General features: G+C 36.9%; 1 protein-coding gene and 1 long non-coding RNA gene across 10 annotated transcripts in view; one reads left to right on the top strand and one right to left on the bottom strand.

Moving 5' to 3' along the window:
• ZZEF1 (zinc finger ZZ-type and EF-hand domain containing 1) overlaps window positions 1–24,369 on the bottom strand; it is a 170,255-nt gene that overhangs the window by 77,943 nt on the left and 67,943 nt on the right. For 6 of the 8 annotated variants that reach the window (XM_077165586.1, XM_077165583.1, XM_077165587.1 and 3 more), the window contains exons 16-26: window positions 22,304–22,437; window positions 15,528–15,598; window positions 13,720–13,834; window positions 10,343–10,502; window positions 9,502–9,623; window positions 9,271–9,393; window positions 8,058–8,224; window positions 7,893–7,974; window positions 5,639–5,840; window positions 4,417–4,565; window positions 2,480–2,720 (exon numbers count right to left, since the gene is read on the bottom strand). In XM_077165586.1, the coding sequence (XP_077021701.1) occupies window positions 2,480–2,720; window positions 4,417–4,565; window positions 5,639–5,840; window positions 7,893–7,974; window positions 8,058–8,224; window positions 9,271–9,393; window positions 9,502–9,623; window positions 10,343–10,502; window positions 13,720–13,834; window positions 15,528–15,598; window positions 22,304–22,437 (1,566 nt within the window). The remainder of the gene's footprint in view (window positions 1–2,479; window positions 2,721–4,416; window positions 4,566–5,638; window positions 5,841–7,892; window positions 7,975–8,057; window positions 8,225–9,270; window positions 9,394–9,501; window positions 9,624–10,342; window positions 10,503–13,719; window positions 13,835–15,527; window positions 15,599–22,303; window positions 22,438–24,369) is intronic. The other 2 variants (XM_077165584.1, XM_077165590.1) reach the window with 1 other exon arrangement.
• The window catches only part of LOC143688051 (uncharacterized), a 35,487-nt gene continuing 23,733 nt past the window's right edge, over window positions 12,616–24,369 (top strand). For both annotated transcript variants that reach the window (XR_013177800.1, XR_013177801.1), the window contains exon 1: window positions 12,616–12,721. This is a non-coding gene — a long non-coding RNA (uncharacterized LOC143688051). The remainder of the gene's footprint in view (window positions 12,722–24,369) is intronic.

Here is a 24,369-nt window from a genome sequence, read left to right on the forward strand (position 1 = left end):
CATTAAATAGACATCACCTTCTTAGTTAAAGCATAACAGAGAGGCTGGAGGGAACTGCCTGAAAATGTAGAGCCATGTTCCAGTAGCCATGTTTCTTGAAGATGATTGTATAACAATATAGCTTTTGCAATGTGACTGTGTGATTGTGAAAACCTTGTGTATGATGCTTCTTTTATCTACTTTATGGACAGATGAGTAAAACATGTAGATCAAAAATAAATAAATAATAGGGGGAACAAATGTTAAAATAAATTTAGTAGATTGGAATACTAGTGATCAATGAAAGGGAGGGGTAAGGGGTATGATATATATGAATTTTTTTCTGTTTTCTTTTTATTTCTTTTTCTGAATTGATGCAAATGTCCTAAGAAATGATCATGATGATGAATATACAACCATGTGATAAAAAATGTTCATATTGTATGTTGATTGGTTTTATTAATAAAAATTCTAAATAGAAAAAAGTGAAGTAAAAAATAACTACTGACATGGAAAAAATTTCATGCTATTCTAAGTACAAAAAATGGTTTTAAAACAGTATAATCAAAATTATCATTTATAAAGAGTATGATGCATGTGTGTGTGTAATTACATGTACATGCCTAGATAAAAGGCCAGGTAAATACATAAAAAAAATGTAAATACAGATATTCTTAAGTGGTAAGATTGTAGCCGATAATTATTTACAGCTTTTTTCTACTGTGTTACATTTCTATAATAAATATCATTCTATAACTAGAAAAATAAGCCAAAAAAGCTTTTCTCTTAAAAAAAAAAAGACCTATGAGGCCCTTCTCTTCCTCTAAAATCCAAACAACAGCAAACTAGAACAGTCTGATGCTCTCTGTTGCATTAATGTCTAGTGCAGTAAACATTTACTGACTACCCAGAATGTGTGCTGGGCCCAGAAATACAATGCCTGCCCTGATCTCATGAAGTGGAGAGTCTAGCTGAATAACTCTTCCACTAAATTTCCAACCCCAAACATTGCCAATTTTTAGACATTCAAAGAGGAACAAATTAGCTAGACAAAGTCCATTCTCAAAGAGGTCACGAGCGCTTACAGAGCTTGTGAATAGTCCTTAGACATGATATCTGCATCTTATAGATAGGGACAAAAAGAATGGAGACACACTGCCTCCCTCAAGTCAGAAGGTATTTCCAGTAAAAACCTGCATACAACTAAGTATTTCTAATTCCCACATTTGACTGTTTCTCTCTACTGCAAATAAGCATTGATATGAGAACATGGTTAGAAAAGGAGCTGGGAGAACTTTCCCCTAGCAGGAAGCCTTTTATTTTTCAGCTCTTAACCCATAAGACTTTTATCTCTCTACTAAAATTTCTCAGAGGTTAACAAAGATTGTTCAGCTTTCTTACTAAAGTTAGATCACAAAAAGATACGCTGAATTTTTAAATTTTTCCCCAAAGTCATACAGTAGGTCATCTGACCCCATCCCTTAGTGGAGAGATATACTCTTCCATATGACATTTGTTTCCATAAATCACTCATGCCTCAATGTAGTTTTATTTACCTGAGCAGCTTCTTAACCGCTATTAAGAAGATATTAAGATATTAGGAGTTGATAGTGAATCAGGATGTTTTAGAAATCAGGAAATAACTCTGCAATGTGAGATCCAAAGGACTGAGCAACACAGGTGGTAGTGATAATAATATTCATAATAACAATAATATCAGCAAAACTCAAATCTCCACTCTAACAGAAGGAAGCATTTGTTTCTGATTATTTCAGCTGCACTGTGGAAAGAACATATGTCCTGTCAAATCACTTGAGAAAACCCATAGCTCATCTTTAGGCAAAGTTTTAAATGCTTTTTCCCTGTTTGAGTGTGAGCATAAAGAGAGAGACTTGCCTTCCCTTTGGGTCCTGTTTGGTGCAGACTCTCTATATGGTAAATATACAGAGATGGTATACCTAGGGGATATAAGCAAAGAGCTGGCTGATGCTACAAAGAAGCTGTGAATCTAAAGGTAAGAGTTAATACCTACATATTCTTCCTTGGCTGTTAGCATGTTCCATGACATAAATATCTGAGTTTTAAGTGGAACTTCTTAGAATGTTAGGACACTAATCAAATCAAAGTCTGTTTTCAGATAAGGAAACTGAGGCCCAAAAAGTTTGCTTGATAAACTGAAGCTATCACCTATGAACAACTATGAAGTTTTCAACTGCGACTGGAGCTCAAATTAAAGTTTCTTCCCATTAAACCTCTTGGCAGCTTTGAGAATTATGAGATAAAGACAAATTATCTGCTAATTAAAAGTCACATATTACAATCTGCTAATGATAAATTGGCCATGAATCTTCTGACTGGCAAAGTAAGAATAACAGATGAAGTTTATAGTTGCAGAAATATGTTTACAGCAGCTTAAAACATAATTTTTACTTAAGATAGGGTTTCTTAAAACTTAGCAATTAGGCTTCAGACAAAAAATATTCCCTGTAATATAAGTTACCATATTTTTGCAGCTTCTCATATAAGTCTGGAGTGCGATACACCAGAGCAGCAAAGGTGGCGTTCACAGCTTGATCAATAGTGGAACCAGCAACTATATCTGTCTTTGGGGCTTGTTTTCTACATGCCTGTATGAATCCTTTGTAAAGTTCTGAATATGGCCCACAAAAGATCTGAGTAGGATCTGACTGTGCAAAATCAAGAAGAAAATTGCAGCATGGATCATCAGGGATGTTCTTAACCTGGGAACAAAAAGAGAACCACCACGTTTAACACATTCATTCAAAAAACAAACTTTATTGAGCACTTACTAGGCCAAAGCGGAAGTATAAAACATGATGTATACTCTCAGGAAGTTTAAATCTATTTTGGGGAGACCAGACAGATATACAAGTTCAAAAAAAAAAAAAAGGTAAACATAAATAAAACATTAAAAGCATTAAAACTAGCACTATCACAAAGCAAAGGATTACCAAGTGCCAAATGCCTAGAAGGGATGCCCAGTGCTAAGAATTCAAAGGAGAAAGTTCCTGGAAGGTTAAAGTAATTAAGAAAAGCCTCCTGGCAGATATGGGCTTTGGGCTGGACCCTGAAGGATGGGCAGGTTTGGCCTGAGGAACACAACCATTAGCAGCAGTTAAGAATCAGGAAGGACAGTGGGGAGACTGACCTGGCCTGAAGTCTCAGCTGGGGAGTGATGGGAACTAGAGGCAGAGAGGTAAGGTGAAAGGAGACTGTAGAGAGCCTTGACTGTCACACTGAGGAGTTTAGACTTCACCCTGTGGGCAACGGGGAGCCATTAATGGTGCTTGGCAGTGGAATGACAAGATAATGCAGTGATCAAAAAAAACTTGGTAGGTACCACTGTAATAATGCAGGTGCAAGATGAGGACCTGGATAAAGATGGAGACAGAGAAAACGGAAAGAGATGAACATCACAAGGAAGAAACCATAGGGCTTGCAGCTGACTGGAAGGAAGGGTGAGGACAGGGTGGGGATTAAGGTGATGCTACGGAGCAGCAGCTCAAAGTCTGGAGAAACAATAAAGACAACAAAAGAAGTAGAGCAGTTAGGGCAGACATCTGGTTTTCACAGGACACGGCATGGCAATACCTAACAGGGAAATGAAGATACATGGTTGGAGCCTGGGAGAAGAACTAGGGCTGGAAATTGATATTAGAAATTATTCACAGAGATGACAGCAGAAGAGAGTAGAGTGGATGAAGTCTTGAGGGGACTGGAGACAGGGGAAAGAAGGATCAAGTCTTGAAAAAAGCCTACCTTCTAGAGAAAGAGGAACAAGACAGGGCAATAAAGGAAGCAGATGGACCAGCTAGATGTAAGAGAAGACAGTGGACTGTCATGAAATCAAAAGAAGAAAGGGTTTGAAGGAGCCAAATTTAACAGAGAGGTAAAGGAGAATAAAAGCTGAGGAAAAGCCACTAGATTCATCAAAAAACTTAGATGGGGGAGGAGGGGAAGGGATAGAGGGAGCAGAAGTAGTAGAACAGAGATAGAAGGAAGGAGAGACGAAAAAACAGAGGACAAGCTAGTTCAATTTTTAAAACACTATATACCTACATAATGTGCTACATTTCTAAGGAGAACAAAAGGGGGAGCACAAATCATTTAAAGTTTGCCTCAGCTGACCCTAGGAATAGGAACTTTTTTGCTTGATAACTCATTCTACTAAGCGCAATTTACTGAACACCTATTACATTTCACTGAAGAGTCATTCATTCAATATTTTTGAATACCACAGGGCATTGTGGTACACAGTGAGGATATCAACTGAACAAAAAGACAGTTTCTGCTCTCATGGAGCTAACATCTTAGTGGGGGGTGGTAAGATTTTAAAACATATATTTATAATTTAAAGTAATAAATATTAGTCAACATTTTTCACTCCAAGTAGAAAAACAACAGAAGAGTACATACCTCCTTACTATCCTGCTGTGGATGAGTGGGCCAGCTTGCTTCTAATTTCAATTCTGGACAAATCTGATGCCTGAAGACAGGTTTCCATAAGGGGGAGTTTAGCACTAAGGTCATTTTTGCCTGAGGTACTGCCATATTACTTCCTAACTCTGTAAAGAGAAGAAAGCTTATGAGAGTTCCATTTTTTCCTTAATGAATTGAGAATCTTTAAGTATCAGAGAAAAAGTTAAAAAAAAAAAAAACACCCCACAAACTTTGTACACTATTAAAACTTTGAGGGAATTCACCCACATTTACCAGAATGTAATTCTGATACTTTATAAACACATGACAAATTAAGCCAAATCATAAGAAAGTCTTGAAATGCTGCCAATTTGTAGAACAGCCTCAGTTATAAAGTATGTTTGAAATGACCAATCTATAGTAAGTTGAAAATAGAATATGAACCACCTCTAGGACATGACAGAGTGGCATTTAGGGATATTTAATTATGGGAAAATGTTCACAATTTTGTAAAAAATAACAATTAAACACCCATCATAGATGTATTTATAAATAGGCATAGAAAAAAAGAACAGGTGGAAATAAACCAAAATGCTAATAATAGTTATCTGTGGGTATTAGAATGATTTTAGGATTAGGGATAATTTTATTTCTTTGGCTTTTCTTTTCATGTAATTCTTTTATAATCAGAAAATTTTTTAAAATGATATAGAAATAAAATATCTAGAAAGCTTATTCTATTATGTCTTGTTCCTTGAGTGAATTTAATAACTAAGTTGAACAAATTACTTTAAGATAAAATTCATATTTACATATTTAAATAATCATAGATTGCTATAGGACATACAGTTAATTTTTCTATACTTCTGCTTTCTGAAGTATACATAATTCCACCTTTTAAAAAGGATGATAAAGCTAAAAAATGACTGCTTCCCCAACTTATCTTCCACAGAGGGACTCCATAGCATCCTTTGTATTTTGTTCCAGAGTTCTAATCAAGAAACTTAATGACAATGGTGTCAAGTGGACAATCTGCTCTGGTTTGAGATATTATCAAAAACCTTTGTTATGCCATTACATGGTGACAACATGCATGAAAGAGAGAGAGAGAAAGAATGAGAGAGAGAGAGAGAGAGAGAGCGTGCATCGCGTATGCACCTTGCTTTTCGTTGCGTTTATAAGGAGAGGGAGAGGAGAAGTAATAGGTATGCGGACTTACGATGCGTAGACTTGAGTGCCATGCACTGGGAAGCAAGGCGTCCCATCAGTCGGGAAACAAGGAGTTGTAAGTCCAAACCCCAAGACACGGCGACATCAGGCAAACCATAGGCAGTAACAGTGAATTTGTAGCCCCACTCATTGTTACTGCTGTCAGAGTGAAAGAGGAACTGTAGCTGAGGACCAGCTTTAAAGGTCACTTTCTAGAGAAAACAAAAAAGCCATGAGATCAAACAGATTTGAGAAGGCTATGTTTCAGTAATAAGTATGTTCTGTGTGACTCAAAAATTCTAAATTTAAAATGTCTATATTCCCACTGTAAGTTCAAAACTATGAAAGGGGAAATGTATAAAGGGGTAAATAAAACAGAAAATTCACAAATGAACTTCATGAAGAAGCAAAGTTAGCAGAAAACTGCTGGTCAACTTTCTAAACCTGGGATGCCTACCTGCCCACAACCTATGCAGATAGTATCCTGCTCACCCATTCCTCTGTTCCCAATCAACCCCTGAACACAGTCAGAAGGTGGTCTGAGGCAGCACTTAACCCTCCAACCCAGGATATCATACAGAACTAAGTGTGAAGTGTATTTCTGGAACTTCACTACTATGATTCTGGGCCATCCTAGATCCACCAGCCTTCCTCACTAAGGATCACAACTGTCTATTTGATTTGGTCAACACTGATTTATAGCAAGGTTTGGGAAACTTTCTCCCGGAAAAAAGAAAAACAAATAATAAGTATTGTAGGTTTTGCAGGCTACAGGGTCTGTTATGGCTACTCATCTCTGCCATTGTACTGCCAAAGCTGCAATAGACAATATATAAACAAACAGGTATGCTGGGCGGGCCATGGTGGCTCAGCAGGGAGAGTTCTTGTCTGCCATGCTAGAGACCCAGGTTTGATTCCCAGTGCCTGCCCATGCAAAAAATAAATAAATAAAACAAAACAAATAAACAAACAAACAAAAAAACAGGTGTGCCTATGTCCCCCCAAAACTTTATTTACAAAAATAGGCAATGGTTATAGTTTTCAGAACCCTGACATCAGTTTTTACAAAAGCACAATATAAGCAACAAAAAGACAAACAACCCAATTGTCAAAAGACTTAAATAGACATTACTCCAAAGAAGATCTGTAAATGGCCAATACCACATGAAAAGATGCTCAACATCATCAGCCCTTAGGGAAATGCATATCAAAACCTTAATGAGATATCACATCATATCCACTAGAATAGTTATTTAAAAAATGGAAAATAACAAGTGTATTTTTCCATGGAAAAACAGTAACCCTCACATATTGTTGGTGGTAATATAAAATGATGTAACTGCTGTGGAAAAGTATGATGTGTCCTCAAAAAGTTAAATGTAGAACTACCATAGGAACCAGCAATTCCACTTCTAGGCATATACCTCAAAAGAAATAAAAGCAGGGACTTGAACAGAAATCTACACATCAATGTTCATAATGGCATTATTCATAATAGCTGAAAGGTAAAAGCAACTCAATGGATAAATGGGTAAACAGTAAACAAAATACGGTAAATGCATACAGTGGAATATTACTCAGTCACAAAAAGGAATGAAGTGCTGTATATACTACCATACAGTGAACCCTGAAGACATCATGTTGAGTGAAATAAGTCAGACACAAAAGGACAAAAATTGCATGATCTCAATGACATGAAATAATTAGACTAAGCAAACCCAGAGTCAGAATCTAGACTATAGATTACCAGGGGTGGGGTGGGGATAAGAAATAGGGAGTTAAGGCTTAAAAAATACAGAGTTCTTATTTGGAACTATGGAAATATTTTGGTAATGGTTGGCGGTGATTGTAGCACAACACTGTGAACCCAATTAACAGCACTGAAATATATATCTGAATGTGGTTAAAAGGGAAAATGTTAGGTTGTATATATGGTAACAGAATGAAAATTATTTAAAAATCCATGGAACTACACTACATAAAAAACCCTACGTTAAGCCTATTAACTATAGTTAATACAATTATAAAAATGCACTTTCATCAACTGTAACAAATGTATAACACCAATGCAAGATGTTAATAATAGGGTGGTATATCAGAATCTAGTGTTTTATGCATGATTGCTCTGTAAAACTACAATTAAAAAAAAAGTACAATATAAATGCTTCCCTTTGAAGATGATATCTTTATTGCCCCTGAGGGCTGACAAAAGAAAAATTGGTACAGAAACAGATATTTCACCTCTTTCTAGCAATATCACTCACCTTGGGCCATTTATCAGTGCCAACTTTTGTGTCATAGCGTGTTTTCCCACCTCTAGCGTCGGTAAATTCCAGATAATCATACCTGTGAAAGTATAATTTTTATTACTTTCCACATTTAATTTTCAATCCATTATTGCTTAGTGAAAAGGAAAATTTGGGCCTTACCGTTTTTCAGTTTCACACCTCTCATCAAATTCTACTTCAAAATAAGTTGCCCCGGGACTAACAAAGACAGATACATCATGGGAATTGTTTTCATAATTATGGGCAGATTCCTTTGTCCATGTATGTAACACCACTGGCTGCTCCTGTTGCCAAGTCTCAACATCCAGCTATGCAAACAAACCAGCCAAGAAAAACTCTGTCACCACTCTATAGCCATACACATAGAGTAAGCTGTGTTTTTATATTAGTACCCCAGATAGGGTTTAACATTCCTACACAAATCATTTTACAGGTAAAAAGACACACCTGACATTCCCACCAATGTATATATACCTCAACATAATTTCTCATTCAGCATAGGGGACATGTGGTTTTTATTACACTTCAGTAGCTGTGATTAGCTTAACATGATATCTTTTAATGATGACAGAATGATTTCTTACAAATCATTACTAGGTATGAATTTCCAGTGGAAAAAGGACTGAATTAGGAGTTTAAAGATGTCAATCTTCTAGATCTAGTCCCAACTCTGTCACTTAAAAAGTAATTGTTGGAGGGGTGCTCGGGTGGTTCAGAGATAGGATGTTTGCCTGCCACGTGGGAAAACTGGGTTTGATTCCTGGCCCATGCACCCCCAAAAAACAAACAAACAAAAAAGCAATTATTGGGAATTTGGTAAATCTGAGACCTTGCTCTCTTTTACTTACTTATTTATTTATTTATTTATTTATTTTATGAATCTTTGTTTTCTTACCTAAAAAATAGAGCTTTTAACATATGCCGTTTCTATTCTCCTAGGCTTATTTTGAGTGTCACACAAGATAGTGAAAAATCTTTATGAATTGTAAACTCATGTAAGGGAGAAAATTCTTTTAAATACCAGACCTTCTAGTTTTGCCTTTCAACACATATTTACTCTTATAGACTTCAATCTGGCTATTTACTTACATGGTCTTTATACAACTTTATATATTATAACAATGATGAAATTAATCAATGTAAACTTCCTTTCTGTGTCTCCTTTCTAATGTTGACATGCCAAACCCACTTGAGCTGGCACTCACCCTTATTACAAAGCCACTGATGAAAATAAAGGGTGTCTTCCAGAGGCAATTTATGTGTGTACATCTGAATTTGGTGGCATGTTTCACTGAGTATGGTGACATAACTTAAGAGAAGATACAAAATAGGTTCAAATGCCAACTAGAATTACCTTATTCAGTCCTCCTTCAGGGTCACTGCAGAGCTTCTTTAACAGTTCTGTTAGAGTACTGAATTCTCTCAAAAGTGTGCAATGTGAAATGTCTAAAGTACAAAAATCCAGCAGAAAAATTACCTAAAAAAAAGGAGAGGAAGCACTGAGCTTCCACCTCAGACTCTGTCTGGGGAGCAAGTCATCAACCCTTCTTCCAGCTTTTTATAAATAGCTGCCACTTTTTCTTACCAGTTGACGAGCTGCCATTGAAAACACTGAATTACATAATTTTTCAACTATTAGTTTTCCACTGTACTGTGACAAAAGGGATTCCAGGAGTACTCGTGTGTTTGCCAGAAACTGTTCCACATCTACCAAAATATAAAGAAAATAAGTAATATTTTATATGGTAGAACTATCACTTGCTTAGTAGATATCACTTCTATGTGCCAGTGAAGTCACATGGCAGCTTAACCAGTGTTCAGTTCCTCCTCTTTCCTGTTTACAATGAGTCCATGCATTTGGTAAGCCAATCCAGTGGGCCAAGCTTTAAGGGACATACCTCAATACTCTAAGCATTTTTGTCACAGCTACTGAGACCAGGTTGATGTAACTGAATTTTCCACATATGATTTCTCAGAACCTGATGTGTTTCCTCTAATTTTTTTAGGGTATGTGACACAAATCTGAATATTTTCAGTAATTAGCAAAGATTATAGTAGCGCTTCCACCTTAAATTTTTAAAGTTGAAGACTTTGTTTTTTGGCAGTGATTCAAAGTGAGACATCATCTAAGAGTGTTAAATGGTTTTAAAAGTGATGTTTAAGCTGTGGATTTCTACAATAAAAATACTTAGGTATACTACCATGTTCAGACAGAAAATGTTGGAAAAGGAACATGCCTTAGAATTCTATTTTGAGAAGAAATATCCCATCCTTCTCTGCCTCCACCAAGACAGGTCTGAGTTGTAACAAAGGAAAGAAAAACAAATGCATATTCGATGTATGAGTTACTAAAGAATAGAGTATACACACAAAGGGTCAAAACCCCCAAACCTATCAGTTTTCAAGGACGTTATATTGAGACTCACATTTTTCAATAAGATCAATGGCAAGATCTTTGGCTTCGGTGTCTGTGCTCTTCAGCTGCAGGTAACACCAGGAGAGCAGGCTGCCTTGGACGGACCAGAATAGGGAGAAGAGCACAGAGCCAACCTCCCCTTGGGGCCCACTGAGCATCAGCAGCTCACACTATCAGGAAGAGACAAAGAGGAAGTGTTCACAACAATGCCACTCACTGGGTACAGCTGAGGGTAAACTCTGAGAGAGCCTCTGTCATGGGCAAAAAATGAGGGAAATGGGGAATAGTCATGGAAGTGCTTTCAACCCTGAGTAATCAAGAAAGACAGATTATGAAAACTCCTCTCTTGCCCTCCAGCTTTTTAGAACTTTTGTAAATGGCTTTTTTTAATTCTTGATGCCATTTGCTCCCGCCATCTCAGGAAACTTATCCCACTGGTTGTCTCTTCTCTATCTAGCTTCCATCTTCAATCCCCTCTCTCTGTAGCTCCTTCTCCTGAGCCTTCAATTAAATCTCTCTCAACCTCAAAAAATAATTCTTTGGGTGATAAGGGGAATGGAAAGTTACTGCTTAGAGGGTACAGTGTCTGTTTGAGATGATGAAAAATTTTAGGTAATGGATGTTGGTGATAGTATCCTAATATTGTGAATGTCATTAATATCACTGAAGTGTACACCTGAAAGTGGTTAAAAATGGGACAATAAAAAGTAAAAAGACAAAACAAAACAACAACAACAAAAATTTAACATCTTTCCGCCTCTCTGACCACTACATACTCTCTCAGCTGTATGCTGACGTGCCTCAAAATGTCCATGGGTGATGTGATGACATCTACATGCATGGCTTCAACTATCACTTGTCCATAAGGATGGCAAAATCTCAACCTTCAGCACTGACTCATCTCCTGAGCGTCCAACCAGGTCCCATTACCTGATGCCCCACAAGAACCACAATTTAAACATGCTCAATGCCTAGCCATTATCATTCTCAAATACTTGCTCCTCCCCATCTTGTCGTTGTTTATTTGTTTTTGCATATGCTGCTCCCTCTACCTGGAACATTCCCTTCCTCTATTTTGCTTAGTTAAATCCTATTGATGGTTTCACAATGAACTCTAGCACCATTCCTCCAAAAACCCTTTCCTAAATCCACTCCCCATTTCTATCAAGTAGGGTTAGATATGCTCGTGTTATTACCCACAGGACCCTATGCTTACCTCTTTTATGGCCCTTACAGCTTTTTATTAAAATGTTTGGTTACATGTTTTTCTGCTCCTTAAGATTGTGCTCTTTGAGGGTAAAGGACTTTTATCACTACATTTCCTGTGTCGGCGCACAGCAAGCATTCAGTGAATATTTGCTGAAAAAATATTTATGAAAAAATTTCAGACTAGGTATATTTCTAACCACTTAAAAAAATTCTAACTCTTCTCTTAAGTATAACCATAAATGTCTTTTACTGAAAGATAAAACAAACTATTCAAGGAAATATCTCAATTGCTGCAGTGATACCTAGGCCTTGGAGGTTAAATGAAATCTATAATTTACTCTGTATCACAAGCAAGTGAAAGGGAAGAACGGACAAATATTTGATTTCCAAACGGTAATGATTATGGGACAAATGCTACCTCATTTCCCCTCATATATCTTAAGTAAATCTGATCTAGTGGACAGAGGACAAAACTCAGAGTCAAATGGCCTGGGTTTTAGAACTGGCTCTAGTACATAACAACTCCTCACAGGAAAGGTAGAATTAGTACTGACGAAAAACAGGTGAGAACACTAATGTTGTCAGCCCAATGGCAATGATGATGTGACTGTAGAAGAAATACTGGTGAGGGCAAGAGCTTAGATAAGGTTTCAGGAGTCTAAGAAACATGTAGAATTCAGAGACACTCCAGGAGAAAGGTTTGATATGGGGAATGGCAGAAATAAAGATGAAATTAGTCTGAGCCATCAATAACTGGGGCAGAAAGTAAATATAAATGAGCATATTGGAATGATAATTTTAGGGAAGATTCAAGAGATGGGCAGAAGAGTCTAGAAATAAGAGAGAAAGCAGGAAGTAAACAAAGGAGAAAGTAAGTGATGGCAGAAAATAATATTTATCAAAAATAAAGTTTGGGCTTATAAAAATGAAGGCAAGATATGACCTTAAAGAATGCAGACATGATAGTGGAATAAAAAGAACTTTGGATTTAAAGTAACACGAGTTTAAAGATTGGTTAGCCTCATTGTTACCTTGGAAAATTCTAACCTGGTTAGATCCAAACAGTCTTTATGAGCTAACAGTAGATAATCACTGACTGGCTGATCACTTCAGGCAGCTGGGAGTGAATGAAGTCATGGTTCTAACAGCAACTTGAAAACCACAAAGCATTCACAAAAATGTAAGATATTTTAAAGGCACTAAGTTCAGCCACATGATATAAGATGCTATGAAATACCTTAAGGGTGTGGTTTGGATTGTCCCACCATAAACGTGCTCTAATTTCCTGGTACCCATATTTAGTTCAAAAAGATAGTTCTTTGACTCCCAGTACAAAGGCTCTATCATTTAAGCTTTTTTTTTTTTCAATTGTAGAACATATATACAACACAAATTTCCCAGTTTAACCACTTCATTTTGGAATCTCTTAGAGTGCTTAGTAAAAATGCAGATTCTTAAGCCGTATCCTGTAAAATTCTAAATTAATAGCTTAGGGTGGGGCTGAGAAATCCAAAATTCTTTCAAATATCCCAGGTAATTTTGATCCAGTTGGTGTATGGACTACATTGGAGAAACAAAATCCTTCATGTTAAACCGGAAAAAAAAAAAAAAGCAAAATTAAAAAAAATTCATTAGCATGGGAAAAAGAGAATATATTTTCAGATCTAATGAGCCTGCTAATTTGTAAATAATCTTTTTTTTTTTTTTTACATGGGCAGGCACTGGGAATCGAACCCAGGTCCTCTGGTATGGCAGGCAAGCATTCTTGCCTGCTGAGCCACCGTGGCCCGCCCTGTAAATAATCTTTATTTTAAAAAAAAGTAAAGCAGTTTTCCACAAAATTCATACCATGACTATCTAATAACTATCTATATGCTAGGCTTAATGACTGACACTCTGAGGGAACTTGGTAAAACTCCATTCCCCTTTCTCTAAGGAACTTGACATGAGCACTTGTATGTACTTATTAAGAGAAGGAAGTGTGCCTTTCATCTGCAGCGGGCTGGGTGATGAGGAACCAAAGCAGGCTGGGCAAACTTTATGCTCATTTGTAATGGTCACTGTAGCAAAATCACATTCATGCATAAATCAGAGTTGAAAGGGAAAGCTCAGTTACTACTATGTCATGTGCTCCTGAAAGGATGAGGCAAAGAAGACAGGGAGGCGCCCCTCAGTTACCTCTCGAGCAGCAACAGAGAGGAGAGTGTTCATAACCGTCAGCACTTCGCTGATGTTCATGTCGGCCAGGTCACTTTTCTCAGGTAAAAGTAGAAGGCCGCCTGGATCCTTATCACTGTAAGGATGCAAAGTAGTCATGACACCTGGTTTCTGGAAGGGCTTTTCATGCTTTCTAGTTTAAAAAGCCCAAAAAGAGCATCTAAAAATTTTAGGGTCAACTCTATGGTAAGGGGAGAGTATAAATCAGGAAGAAAGGCCATGGTCCTGGCTTGGACTGTGTCACTGTGTCTTAGAAAAGCACAGACTCATGAATTCTCAGGCTCTTTGAAGAGATCCTAAGGAATAAATCAATAGAATAAATTACCTTGACCATCACTATGAAATATACTTAATCTTATGACAGTCCCTAAAATATTTAAAGACTGCTAACTTGGAAACCCAGACTAAACATTCCCAGTGTCTTCAAATGTTCTTCACATGACAACCTCAGGCTTTTTCATCATCCTTGGTACTCGACTCTGAACACATTTTTATATAGCTAAGTTCACCATCCATCTCAGGTATAGCCTGGCTCGCAGACAACAGCTTGAGCTATTAGCTCTCTTTCTCCTTCAAGAGTTTTTATCTACATAAAACCTCTGGACCCATTGGCTTCTTTGGTAGTCAAAGCATGTAAAAATCTCCAAATTGTTACTTGCCACACACTTGTTTTTACTAAACTATGGCCCTTCCATTTTGAGCCTCTGCAGTTGGGTTTTAATGTAGTTGGTTTTTTAGACTTAAGTACAAGACTCCAAAATCCTTTGGCTTCAGTTTTGTCTTCAAAAATCATTTAAAAACGGAAGTATTCAAACTAGGGCAATATATAAGATTCCATTAGGGTTCCGGCCACTAGAGTAACTTTCCAAAAACCTACAACCTCCAGATGGGTCCCTGGTCCAGATAAGTCCTGAAACCCAGCCCAGCCTCTCCAGAACATCAGATAGTTTCAACTCCCTACCCCATATTAGTGACAGACCCTTCCAATAGCAAAAATGTAGAATTGCCATAGCCCAAACAACCCCAAAGAGAGGTATGGAAAGATCAAAGGTGATGGTGGAATTATACACAGAAGATAGGCCTTAGCAAATGAATAAATGCTGAATCATTAAACTGATATCTCTTTTAATCTCCAGTATTTTAGAGTAGCTAGAAGTAAAAACCTAAAATTGTGAAATTGTAACCCATGTCAAAGTCTGAAATATGTTCTACAACTAATTGTGGTGCTGTGCTTTGAAATTCATAGCTTTTTTGTATATATGCTACTCTTCACAAAAAAAAGAAGGAAAAAAAATTGTGATAATAAAAAAGTATTTAAGCCCTCTAGCCTCCTATTTTCTGGAACAGCTAGAAGGAAAAATTTGAGGATCATTTGGTAGCCCATGACAAACTCTGGGATCTGTCCTGTAACCACTTGTTGAAGAGTGCTTTGAAAACTATTGCTTTTTTATTTCTTTGCTTTGTATATATGTTATACCATACAATAAAAATCTTTTAAAAACCTGCAGTGTTCAAAGAGATTACACATTGGTTCAACTCTAATTTATCTTATAATGACTGAGATTTGGATTAAGCTCTCAACAAGATTATTATTCTATCACTAGTTATTCATTCCTGCCTAGTGATATTTTAGTCCTGAAACTTGGTATTCTAGCAAAGCAGAAGTAAGTATTGGTTACTTCAAAAGTACATGAAAGGAAAAGATATCTAAAGAAAACGACTTTGCAAAGATTTGAAGTATTTGACAATTGAAAAGAATGATAACTTACCTAAAATATGTGCACAGTGATCGGAAAGTAAGCTGCAGAGACTGCTTGTGCTCCTGCTCAGTGACATTCTTCTAGAAAACCAGAAATCACATATTCAGAAAATCCATTCAAGAGAGCTAAGGCTGCATGAAATGCCACTTTTACCACTGTTCTTAGGCAAGAGGAAAGGTGAGGTCAGTAGATACCTTGCAGCTCAACTAAAACCTGTTCTAGTCTTGAGGGGGAACAGAAACACCCATCTGTTTAGTTTGTTGATGCTGATGGAATGCAACATACCAGAAATGAATTGGCTTTTATAAAAGGATTTATTAAGTTACAAGTTTACAGTTCTAAGGCCATAAAAATGCCCAAACTAAGGCATCCAGAAAAAGATACCTTGACTGCAAAGAAAGGGCCAGATGGTGCCTGGGTTTCTTCTGTCATATGAGAAGATACATGGTCAGCATCTGCTGGTCTTTTCTCAGCTTCTCTCAAGAAAATGCTGGATTTCTTCTCTTAGCTTTGCTTGGCTCTCTCCAGATTCTGGCTTTTCAGTACTGTGGGTCCTTGTTTAGCATCTCATGGGAAGGCACAATATCTGCTGGGTTCCTCTTCCAGCTTCTGGTTTCAAATAGCTCTCATAGATCCTGTGGTCCTTCTAGAATTTTTCCTCTACATCTCCAAATGCTTGCATCTGAGGTTTCTCCAAAATATTTCCCCTTTTAAAGAGCTCCAGTAATACTACTAATCAAGACCCACTTTGAATGGACAGAGTCACATCTCCATCTAATCAAAAAGTCATACTCACAATTGGGTGTGTCACATCTCCATAGAAACAACCTAATCAAAGGTTCAACCTTAAACAGTAAGTCCGCCCCCACAAATTGATTAGGAGTAAAAGAATATGGGTTTTCTGGGGTACATAACGGTTTCAAACCAGCACACTGTCTAAACAGAAAATGGCAGGTTTATTTTTGTTCACTGCCATGTTTAAAATCAGGAAGCCCTAAAGCAAATGTTTAAGAAAATGACCTACAAAAGATGGATACTTCTCATCAATGAAAAGTAAGAATGAAAATCCCGTCACCCCAAAAGCAAAAGCAGAGACAGAGAGCATTTCTTATGAGCTTCCTGATTTGTTTTTCAACAGGATCATAGCTTTCCCTTTATCCTGTAGTTAACAGCCTATGGTGACAGATACATGAATCACAACTCCTGGTGGGGCTACTGGACTCCTTTGGGGGGAGTACTGAAATGTATTGAAGACCTACTGCTATGCAAAGAACTGACATGGCTTTCGAGGAGATTTAAGACTCAAGAGCTGGCCTGGCATAGGAGGGTCAGGGAATTAAGATATGGTCACAAGGAAAACAATTACTTGGGGAGAAAATGGCTTAGCACAAGAAAGAGATGGCACTGCTGTTTAAATCATCAGCATCAGGAGGGAAAATGTAACCTTACGACTTTTGTGAGAAGGGATGGGCAAAGAAGAAAATGGCTGGGGTGCTTTTCTAATAGACAATGATGTCATTCAAGAGGGCCTACCTCCTCTTTCTATTTTTCTGGGTGAGATACATGCTAGCAAAAAAAAATCACTTGCTCAGCTGCCAGGTAAATACTTCCAGCAAACAAATAGGACAAAGCCCTTCTCACGTGTCAAGTAAGCCGATACTCTCAAAGGTTGTATTCACATTGTGAGAATAGATCCCTCAAGCTAATACACAAATTTTGCCCATATTGTGAAATAAAGGTCCTACCTCCTCTCTGAAATCTTCTTCAATTACTTAGATTCAACATGATTCCCTGAGCTAAATGCCCATGGGTCAGTTCTTCCTTGTGGCAGTCACTTTTAAATAGACTATAGACCTTTGGCAACAGGGATCTCATTTTATGTTTCTTTTGTTTTTTCTATTTCTATAAACCTCTGTGCAACCTGCAGAGCACTTAAAAAATTTTTTTTTTAGGGGAAACAAAGGCTAAAATATATTGGGTAGATGGAAATGCTAGCAATCAATGAGAAGGAGGGTTAAGGGGTATGGTATGTATGAGGTCTTTTTTCTTTTTCTTTCTTTTTCTGAATTGATGCAGGTGTTTTTAAGAAATTATCAGGGTAATGAATATACAACTATGTGATGATATTGTGAGTTATAGATTATATACCAAGAATGGACTGATCATATAGTAAGAATGTTCATTTTTGTATGTTTAAAAAAAATAATTAAAACAAAACTTTTTTTTAATTAAAGAAGTTGTAGATTCACAGAAAAATCATGCAAAAGATACAGTGTTCTCATATCCCCCCTCCCAATTACTGACAATAAACATTAGTGTGGTACATTTGTTACAATTGATGAAAGAATATTATAATTGTACTACTAACTATATTCCATGGTTTACATTAGGTTGTGATTTTTTCCCCCATATACCTACCATCTTTATTATTAATACCTTACATAAGTGCAATATATTTGTTAAAATTCATGAATGAACACTTATAACTACTATTAACTACAGTCCATTGCTTATAATAGGGTCCACTGTGTTGTACAGTTCTGTGTTTCATCTTTTAATATTTATTCTAATAACAATATATGACCAAAATTTCTCCTTTTAACCATAACCACATACATGTATTTTAGTGCTACTATTTATACTGACAATATTGTGCTACCATCACCACCATCCATGTCCAAAACTTTACAATCAACCTAAATAGAAAAATCTGTACAAGTCAAGCATTAAGTCCCCATTCCCTACCTCCCGCCCCGCCCTGGGAAACCTATATTTTAGATTCTAACTCTGAGTTTGCTTGCTCTAATTATTTCATATATCAGTGAGATCATACAATATTTGTCCTTTGTGCCTGGCTTATCTCTTTCAACATGATGTCTTCAAGGTTCATATATGTTGTCACAGGAACCAGAATTTCATTCCTTTTTAATGCTAAATAATGTTCCATTGTGTGTATATACACTTTATGTATCCATTCATCAGCTGATGGACACTTGGGTTGCTTTCACCTTTTGGGGACTGTGAATAATGCCACTACGAACACTGGTGAGCAAATATTTGTTTAAGTCCCTGCTTTCAATACTTCTGGGTGTATGTCTAATATAGGGATGGCCTGGTCATATGGTAGTTCTATACTTAGCTTCCTGAGGAACTGCCAAACTGTATTCCAGAGGCTGCACCATTTTATATTCCCACTAGCAATGCATGTACATCCTATTTATCCATGCCCTCTCAAACACTAGTAATGACCAGTTTTTAAAATAGTAGCCATTCTAGTGGGTAGGAAATGGTATCTCATTATGGCTTTTATTTATGCCTCCTTAATAGCCAATGTGGTTAAGCATCTTTTTATGTGGTTTTTAGCCATTTGTATATCCTCTTTGGAGGAATGCTGATTGTATTAGTTAGGGTTCTCTAGAGAAACAGAATCAACAGGGAACACTTGCAAATATAAAATTTATGAAAGTGTCTCACGTGACCGTAGGAACGCAGAGTCCAAAATCCACAGGGCAGGCTGTGAAGCCTCCAATGGATGGCCTGGACGAACTCCACAGGAGAGGCTCACCAGCCAAAGCAGGAATGGAACCTGTCTCCTCTGAGTCCTCCTTAAAAGGCTTCCCATGATTGCATTTAGCATCACTAATTGCAGAAGACACTCCCCTTTGGCTGATTACAAATGGAATCAGCTGTGGATGTAGCTGACGTGATCATGACCTAATCCTATGAAATGTCCTCATTGCAACAGACAGGCCAGCACTTGCCCAATCAGATGAACAGGTACCACAACTTGGCCAAGTTGACACCTGTCCCTAACCATGACACTGATTTAAGTCTTTTGCCCATTTTTTAATTTGGTTGCTTGTCTTTTTATTGAGCTGTAGGATTTCTTTATATATTATGGATATTAAACTCTAATCAGATATGTGGATTCCAAATATTTTCTCCCATTGAGTAGGCTGTCTTCTCACTTTTGTGATAAAGTCCTTTGATGCACAAAAACTTAAATTTTTATGAGGTCCCATTAATCTTTTTTGCTTTTGTGGTTTGGGCTTTGGATTTAAAGTTTAAGAAACCATTGCCTGACACAAGATTCTGAAGATGCTTCCCTACATTTTCTTCTAGGAGTTTTATAGTCCTGGTTAATACATTTAGGTCTTTGATCCATTTTGAGTTCATTTTTTGTATGTGTTAGATAGGGGCCCTACTTCATTATTTGCATATGGACATCCAGTTCTCCCAGCAGCATTTGTTGAATAGACTTTTCCCAATTGAGTGGACTTGGCAGCCTTGTCAAAAATCCACTAGCCATATATGTAAAGGTCTATTTCTGAACTCTCAACTGGATTCTATGATCTATACATTTATCTTTGTGCCAGAACCATACCATTCTGACAACTGTAGCTTTGTAATAAGCTTTAAAGTCAGAAATTGTTAGTATTCCTACTTCATTCTTCTTTTTCAAGAGGTTTTGGCTATTCAGGACCCCTTACCCTTCCAAATAAATTTGATAACCAGCTTTTCCATTTCTGCAAAGTAGACTGTTGAATTTTGATTGGGATTGTGTTGAAGCTGTAAATCATTTTGGGTGGAATTAAAATCTTAACAATATTTAGTCTTCCAATCCATGAGCGTGGAATGTCATTCCATTTATTTAACTCTTCTTTGATTTCCTTTAGCAAAGTTTTCTAGTTTTCTGGGTATAAGTCCTTTAAAATTCTTGTTTAAATTTATTCCTAGATAGCTGATTCTTTTAGTTGCTATTATAAATGGACTTTTTTTCTTGATTTCCGCCTCAGATTGCTCATTACTAGAGTAGAGAAACACTACTGATTTTTCCATGTTGATCTTGTACCCCCACCACCTTGCTGAATTTATTAGCTCTAGTAGTTCTACTGTAGATTTCGTGAGATTTTTAAAATACAGGATCACTTCATCTGCAAGTAGTCAAAGTTTTACTTCTTCCTCTCCAATCTGGATGCATTTCATTTCTTTTTCTTGCCTAACGGTTCTGGCTAGAACTTCCAGTACAATGCTGACTAACAGTGGTTGACAGCGAGCATCTCTGCCTTGTTCCAAATTTTAGAGGGAAAGATTTCAGTCTTTCACCATTGTTTATGATGTTAGCAGTGTTTTTTTCATATATGCTCTTAATCAGGTAGAGGAAGTTTCCTTCTATTACTATTTTTCTAAGTGTTTTTATCAAAAAAGAATTGTTGGATTCTGTCAAATGCCTTTTTGGCATCAATGGAGATGATCATGTGTATTTCCCCTTCATTTTGTTAATGTAGTGTATTACATTAATTGATTTTCATATGTTAAAACCACCCTTGCATACCTGGGATAAAAATCACTTGATGATAGTGTATAATTCTTTCAACCTGTTGGATTCAATCGGTAGGTATTTTGTTGCGGATTTTTGCCTCTATATCATAAGAGAAATTTCTCTAAATTTTTTTTTCTTGTAGGATCTTTACTGGGCTTTGGTATTAGAATGATGCTGGCTTTATATAATGAGTTAGTTACTGTTCTCTCCTCTTCTATTTTTTAGAATCCTTAGATTCTTTTTATTTTTGTAGTATCAGTAGTAATGCTCCCCCTTTCATTTCTGATTTTATTTACATCTTCTCTCTTTTTTACTTTGTCAGTCTAGCTAACTGTTTGTCAGTTTTACTGATCCTTTCAAAGAACCACAGAATTGAATTTTATTAATTTTTCCTGCATTTATGCTATGATTTTTCCTCTCTGATTTCATTTATTGATTTTCTAATGTTAAACCATCCGTGCAGTCCTAGAGTAAATCCAATTTGGCTATAATTTTGTTACTATGTTGTTGACTTGGTTTACTAAAGTTCATTTGGATTTTTCCAATTATGTTTATAAGTAATATTGGTCTATTATTTTGCTTTCTTGTACACCTGTATCTGATTATTTCCTTGGTTTAATGGTGCCCTGCATGTACTTCCATCGACATAACATTGGAACCACTAAAGTTCCTTTACTTTACTGTTTATGGTATGGTTTAGAGAGAGAAATTTTTATTTTGCTCTACATTTTAATTCTTTTTTTTTAATGGCGCTCATTCATTTTCATTTAGAAATATCTCTTTCAGAATTAATAAACCTGGATCTTTGTATAGGATATTCTATTTGGTAACATAATACTTTGTAAATACTGGAAGCATTTTTCATCCCCTTGTTCTAATGTCTGAGAAACAGGGAGAACAGGTCTAAGAAGGTGAGGAGAATCAGTTGGGGTTAAAACTTGGTTGAATTATCTTTAGATGCATATATAGGGATTTATTTATAAAATACATCTGGGATTTACTTTAAAATAATACTGGATCGAGGAGGAGAAAGGGTGAGGTATATTATAGATGAAACAAGATTAGATTGAATTATAATCCTTTAACTGAGTGATGGATACATGGTACAAGAAGAGAAGGAGAAGAGTTCATTGTACTATTCAGTCTACTTTTGTACTTGTTCTAATAAAAAGTTAAAATGTTAAAAAGAAAATTTGGTTGTAGGTAAGTCATAAAAATGAGGACTACTGTACTGTTTGAAACAATGGGTTATAAACAGAGATTGGGATCCTCATTCCTACCTTGAGTACAGTGCTAAATCCTTAGATATCTGTGTGTCCCACACAAAGCTTCCTATATAGTAGTTACTAAATAAATACTTGGGAAACTGAAACTGATGTACATTCAGAGAAAACAAAAATTAATAAACTTCATACTAGTAGGCCTCAGGAATAGAATCCATCTTTGTAATGTAAATAATTACCATCATGGTGAAGAGATGGTTCCGCCGGGTCTGTCGATCAGGAAAGAAGATGGCAGCTCCACTGAGAAGGGTATTCCTAACTTCCTGTTTTAATATATCCATGGTCACAGAGTCTCCATCCATCCTATCCACCACTGATAAAAATGTACAATAGAATCAGCTTTAATATATTCTATCTATTCACTTACAATATATATTTGCTACAACTAGCTGATCAAATCCCTATTCTTGACTGTGTAGTTAATGCCATAACAAAGAAATACTTCTGCACAGGCTAGGCAATGTAAGGAAATTATATTGTGTGTGTTTGTTTACATTGACTAAAAGCAGAGACTATATGTGTCAATTTTTATTTTATTATATCCTTGTTTTTAATGCAATTTTATTGAGATATAGTCATACACCATATAAACCACCCAAAGTATACTATCAATGGCTCACATCATCATATAATTGTGCATTCAATACCACAATCAATTTTAGACATCTTCATTATACCAAATAAAGAGATAAAAACACCCCAAAATCCCATACCCCTTATTCCTCCCATATTTTATATATATTTATGTCTTTATTTAATTCTCTTCTACCCACACACTGGGCAAAGAGTGTGTCGGTCACAAGGCCTTTATAGTCGCATGGTCACAAGACAAAAGCTATAGTGTTATATAATCATTATCAAAGATCAAGGCTACGGGACCCAGCTCAACAATTTCAGGTATTTTCTTCTAGCTATCCCAATACACCAGAAGCTAAAATGAAATATCTCTATATCTATATAAATGAAATGAAATATCGTCATAATCATTTGCCAAATCCTAATTTCTCAGTTACACCTCCTCCCTCGCACCAAATCACTCTCTCATTCTTCAGGGCTATTTGGACATTCTAACTTATTTGTACTGGAAAGGGGTGTTGATCTTATGACGTAGGGGAATGAAACTGGTTGTTGTTCTTGGAAATACTGGAATTTTCGGGTTTGAGGGCTTTTCTGGCATAGGAACAATCTGGATGCCTTAAATTTCTGAACAAATAAACTTATGAAGAAAGTTTTTCATAGTCTTAGTTAGGGCCTAGAGTATTGTTTAGGGTTTTCAGGAACACTATTCATTGAGGCTTAGCATACTGTAGCAATTTGTAATATCTGGCTGAAGATTACATAAGAGTAACCTCCAGAGTGATCTTCTGACTCTATTTGAAATCTCCTAGCCCACTGAAACTTTGTTTCATTTCTTTACCCCATATATCCTTGAACTTTTAAGATACAAATTGGCAAAATAAAAATAACTTAACTCTGCAAGTGTTCTCCTCAATTTATCAATCTATTATCCTCATCCCAGTGTCTTAACTAATGTTTAGGCTGGACACTCAGTCTAACATAACTATGTATCAGAAACCAGAAGGAAGAGAAGTCAGTTCAGGAAGGAACAAAACTTGAACTTATTCAATAAATAAACAATAAAGCAATTCAAAAGAGCATCAAGGAGACTTCCAGAAAATGGTGGAAAAGAATAGGCTGAGTTCGCCCCTGTTCTGGGGAATGAGAGAAGTGACAGAAAAACAAACAGGACTGCAGATTCAGAGTAAGAATGACCACAGATTGTCTTCTACAGTACATATAGAAGTCCTGGAAGAACAAGTGGAAAATTTGGGATGGAGAGAATGGTACGAGTGTGCTTGGTTATAACCCCACCACAGACAAGTAGTGGCGCACAGGAAAGTGTGGCTCCCAAAGGAGCAGAACAACCCCGCACTCTAGACTACCCTTGCAGCTAGCTTGGGAGATCTTCCCTGTGGGGAACCTGGGAACCAGCAGAGTTGCCTTCCCTGCGTACAGAAACCATCCAGCCGTGCATAGGCCACTGTGGGCACCTGGGTTTTTTAGCAGAGACAGGGGGCACTCCCCCTGGGAGGGGGGGGGTGGTGAGGCAGAGTGGAACTGGTCTGACAACTGCATGAAAGACACTCATTGGGTGCTGATACCCCTCCCCATTCTACACGGAGGGCAGGAGAACTTGGGCATACAAGGACGGAGAGGCAGGGACAAGGAAGTGAGACACGCCGTG

The sequence above is a fragment of the Tamandua tetradactyla genome, chromosome 6 (genome assembly GCF_023851605.1).
Source record: "Tamandua tetradactyla isolate mTamTet1 chromosome 6, mTamTet1.pri, whole genome shotgun sequence".
Lineage (NCBI taxonomy): Eukaryota > Metazoa > Chordata > Mammalia > Pilosa > Myrmecophagidae > Tamandua > Tamandua tetradactyla.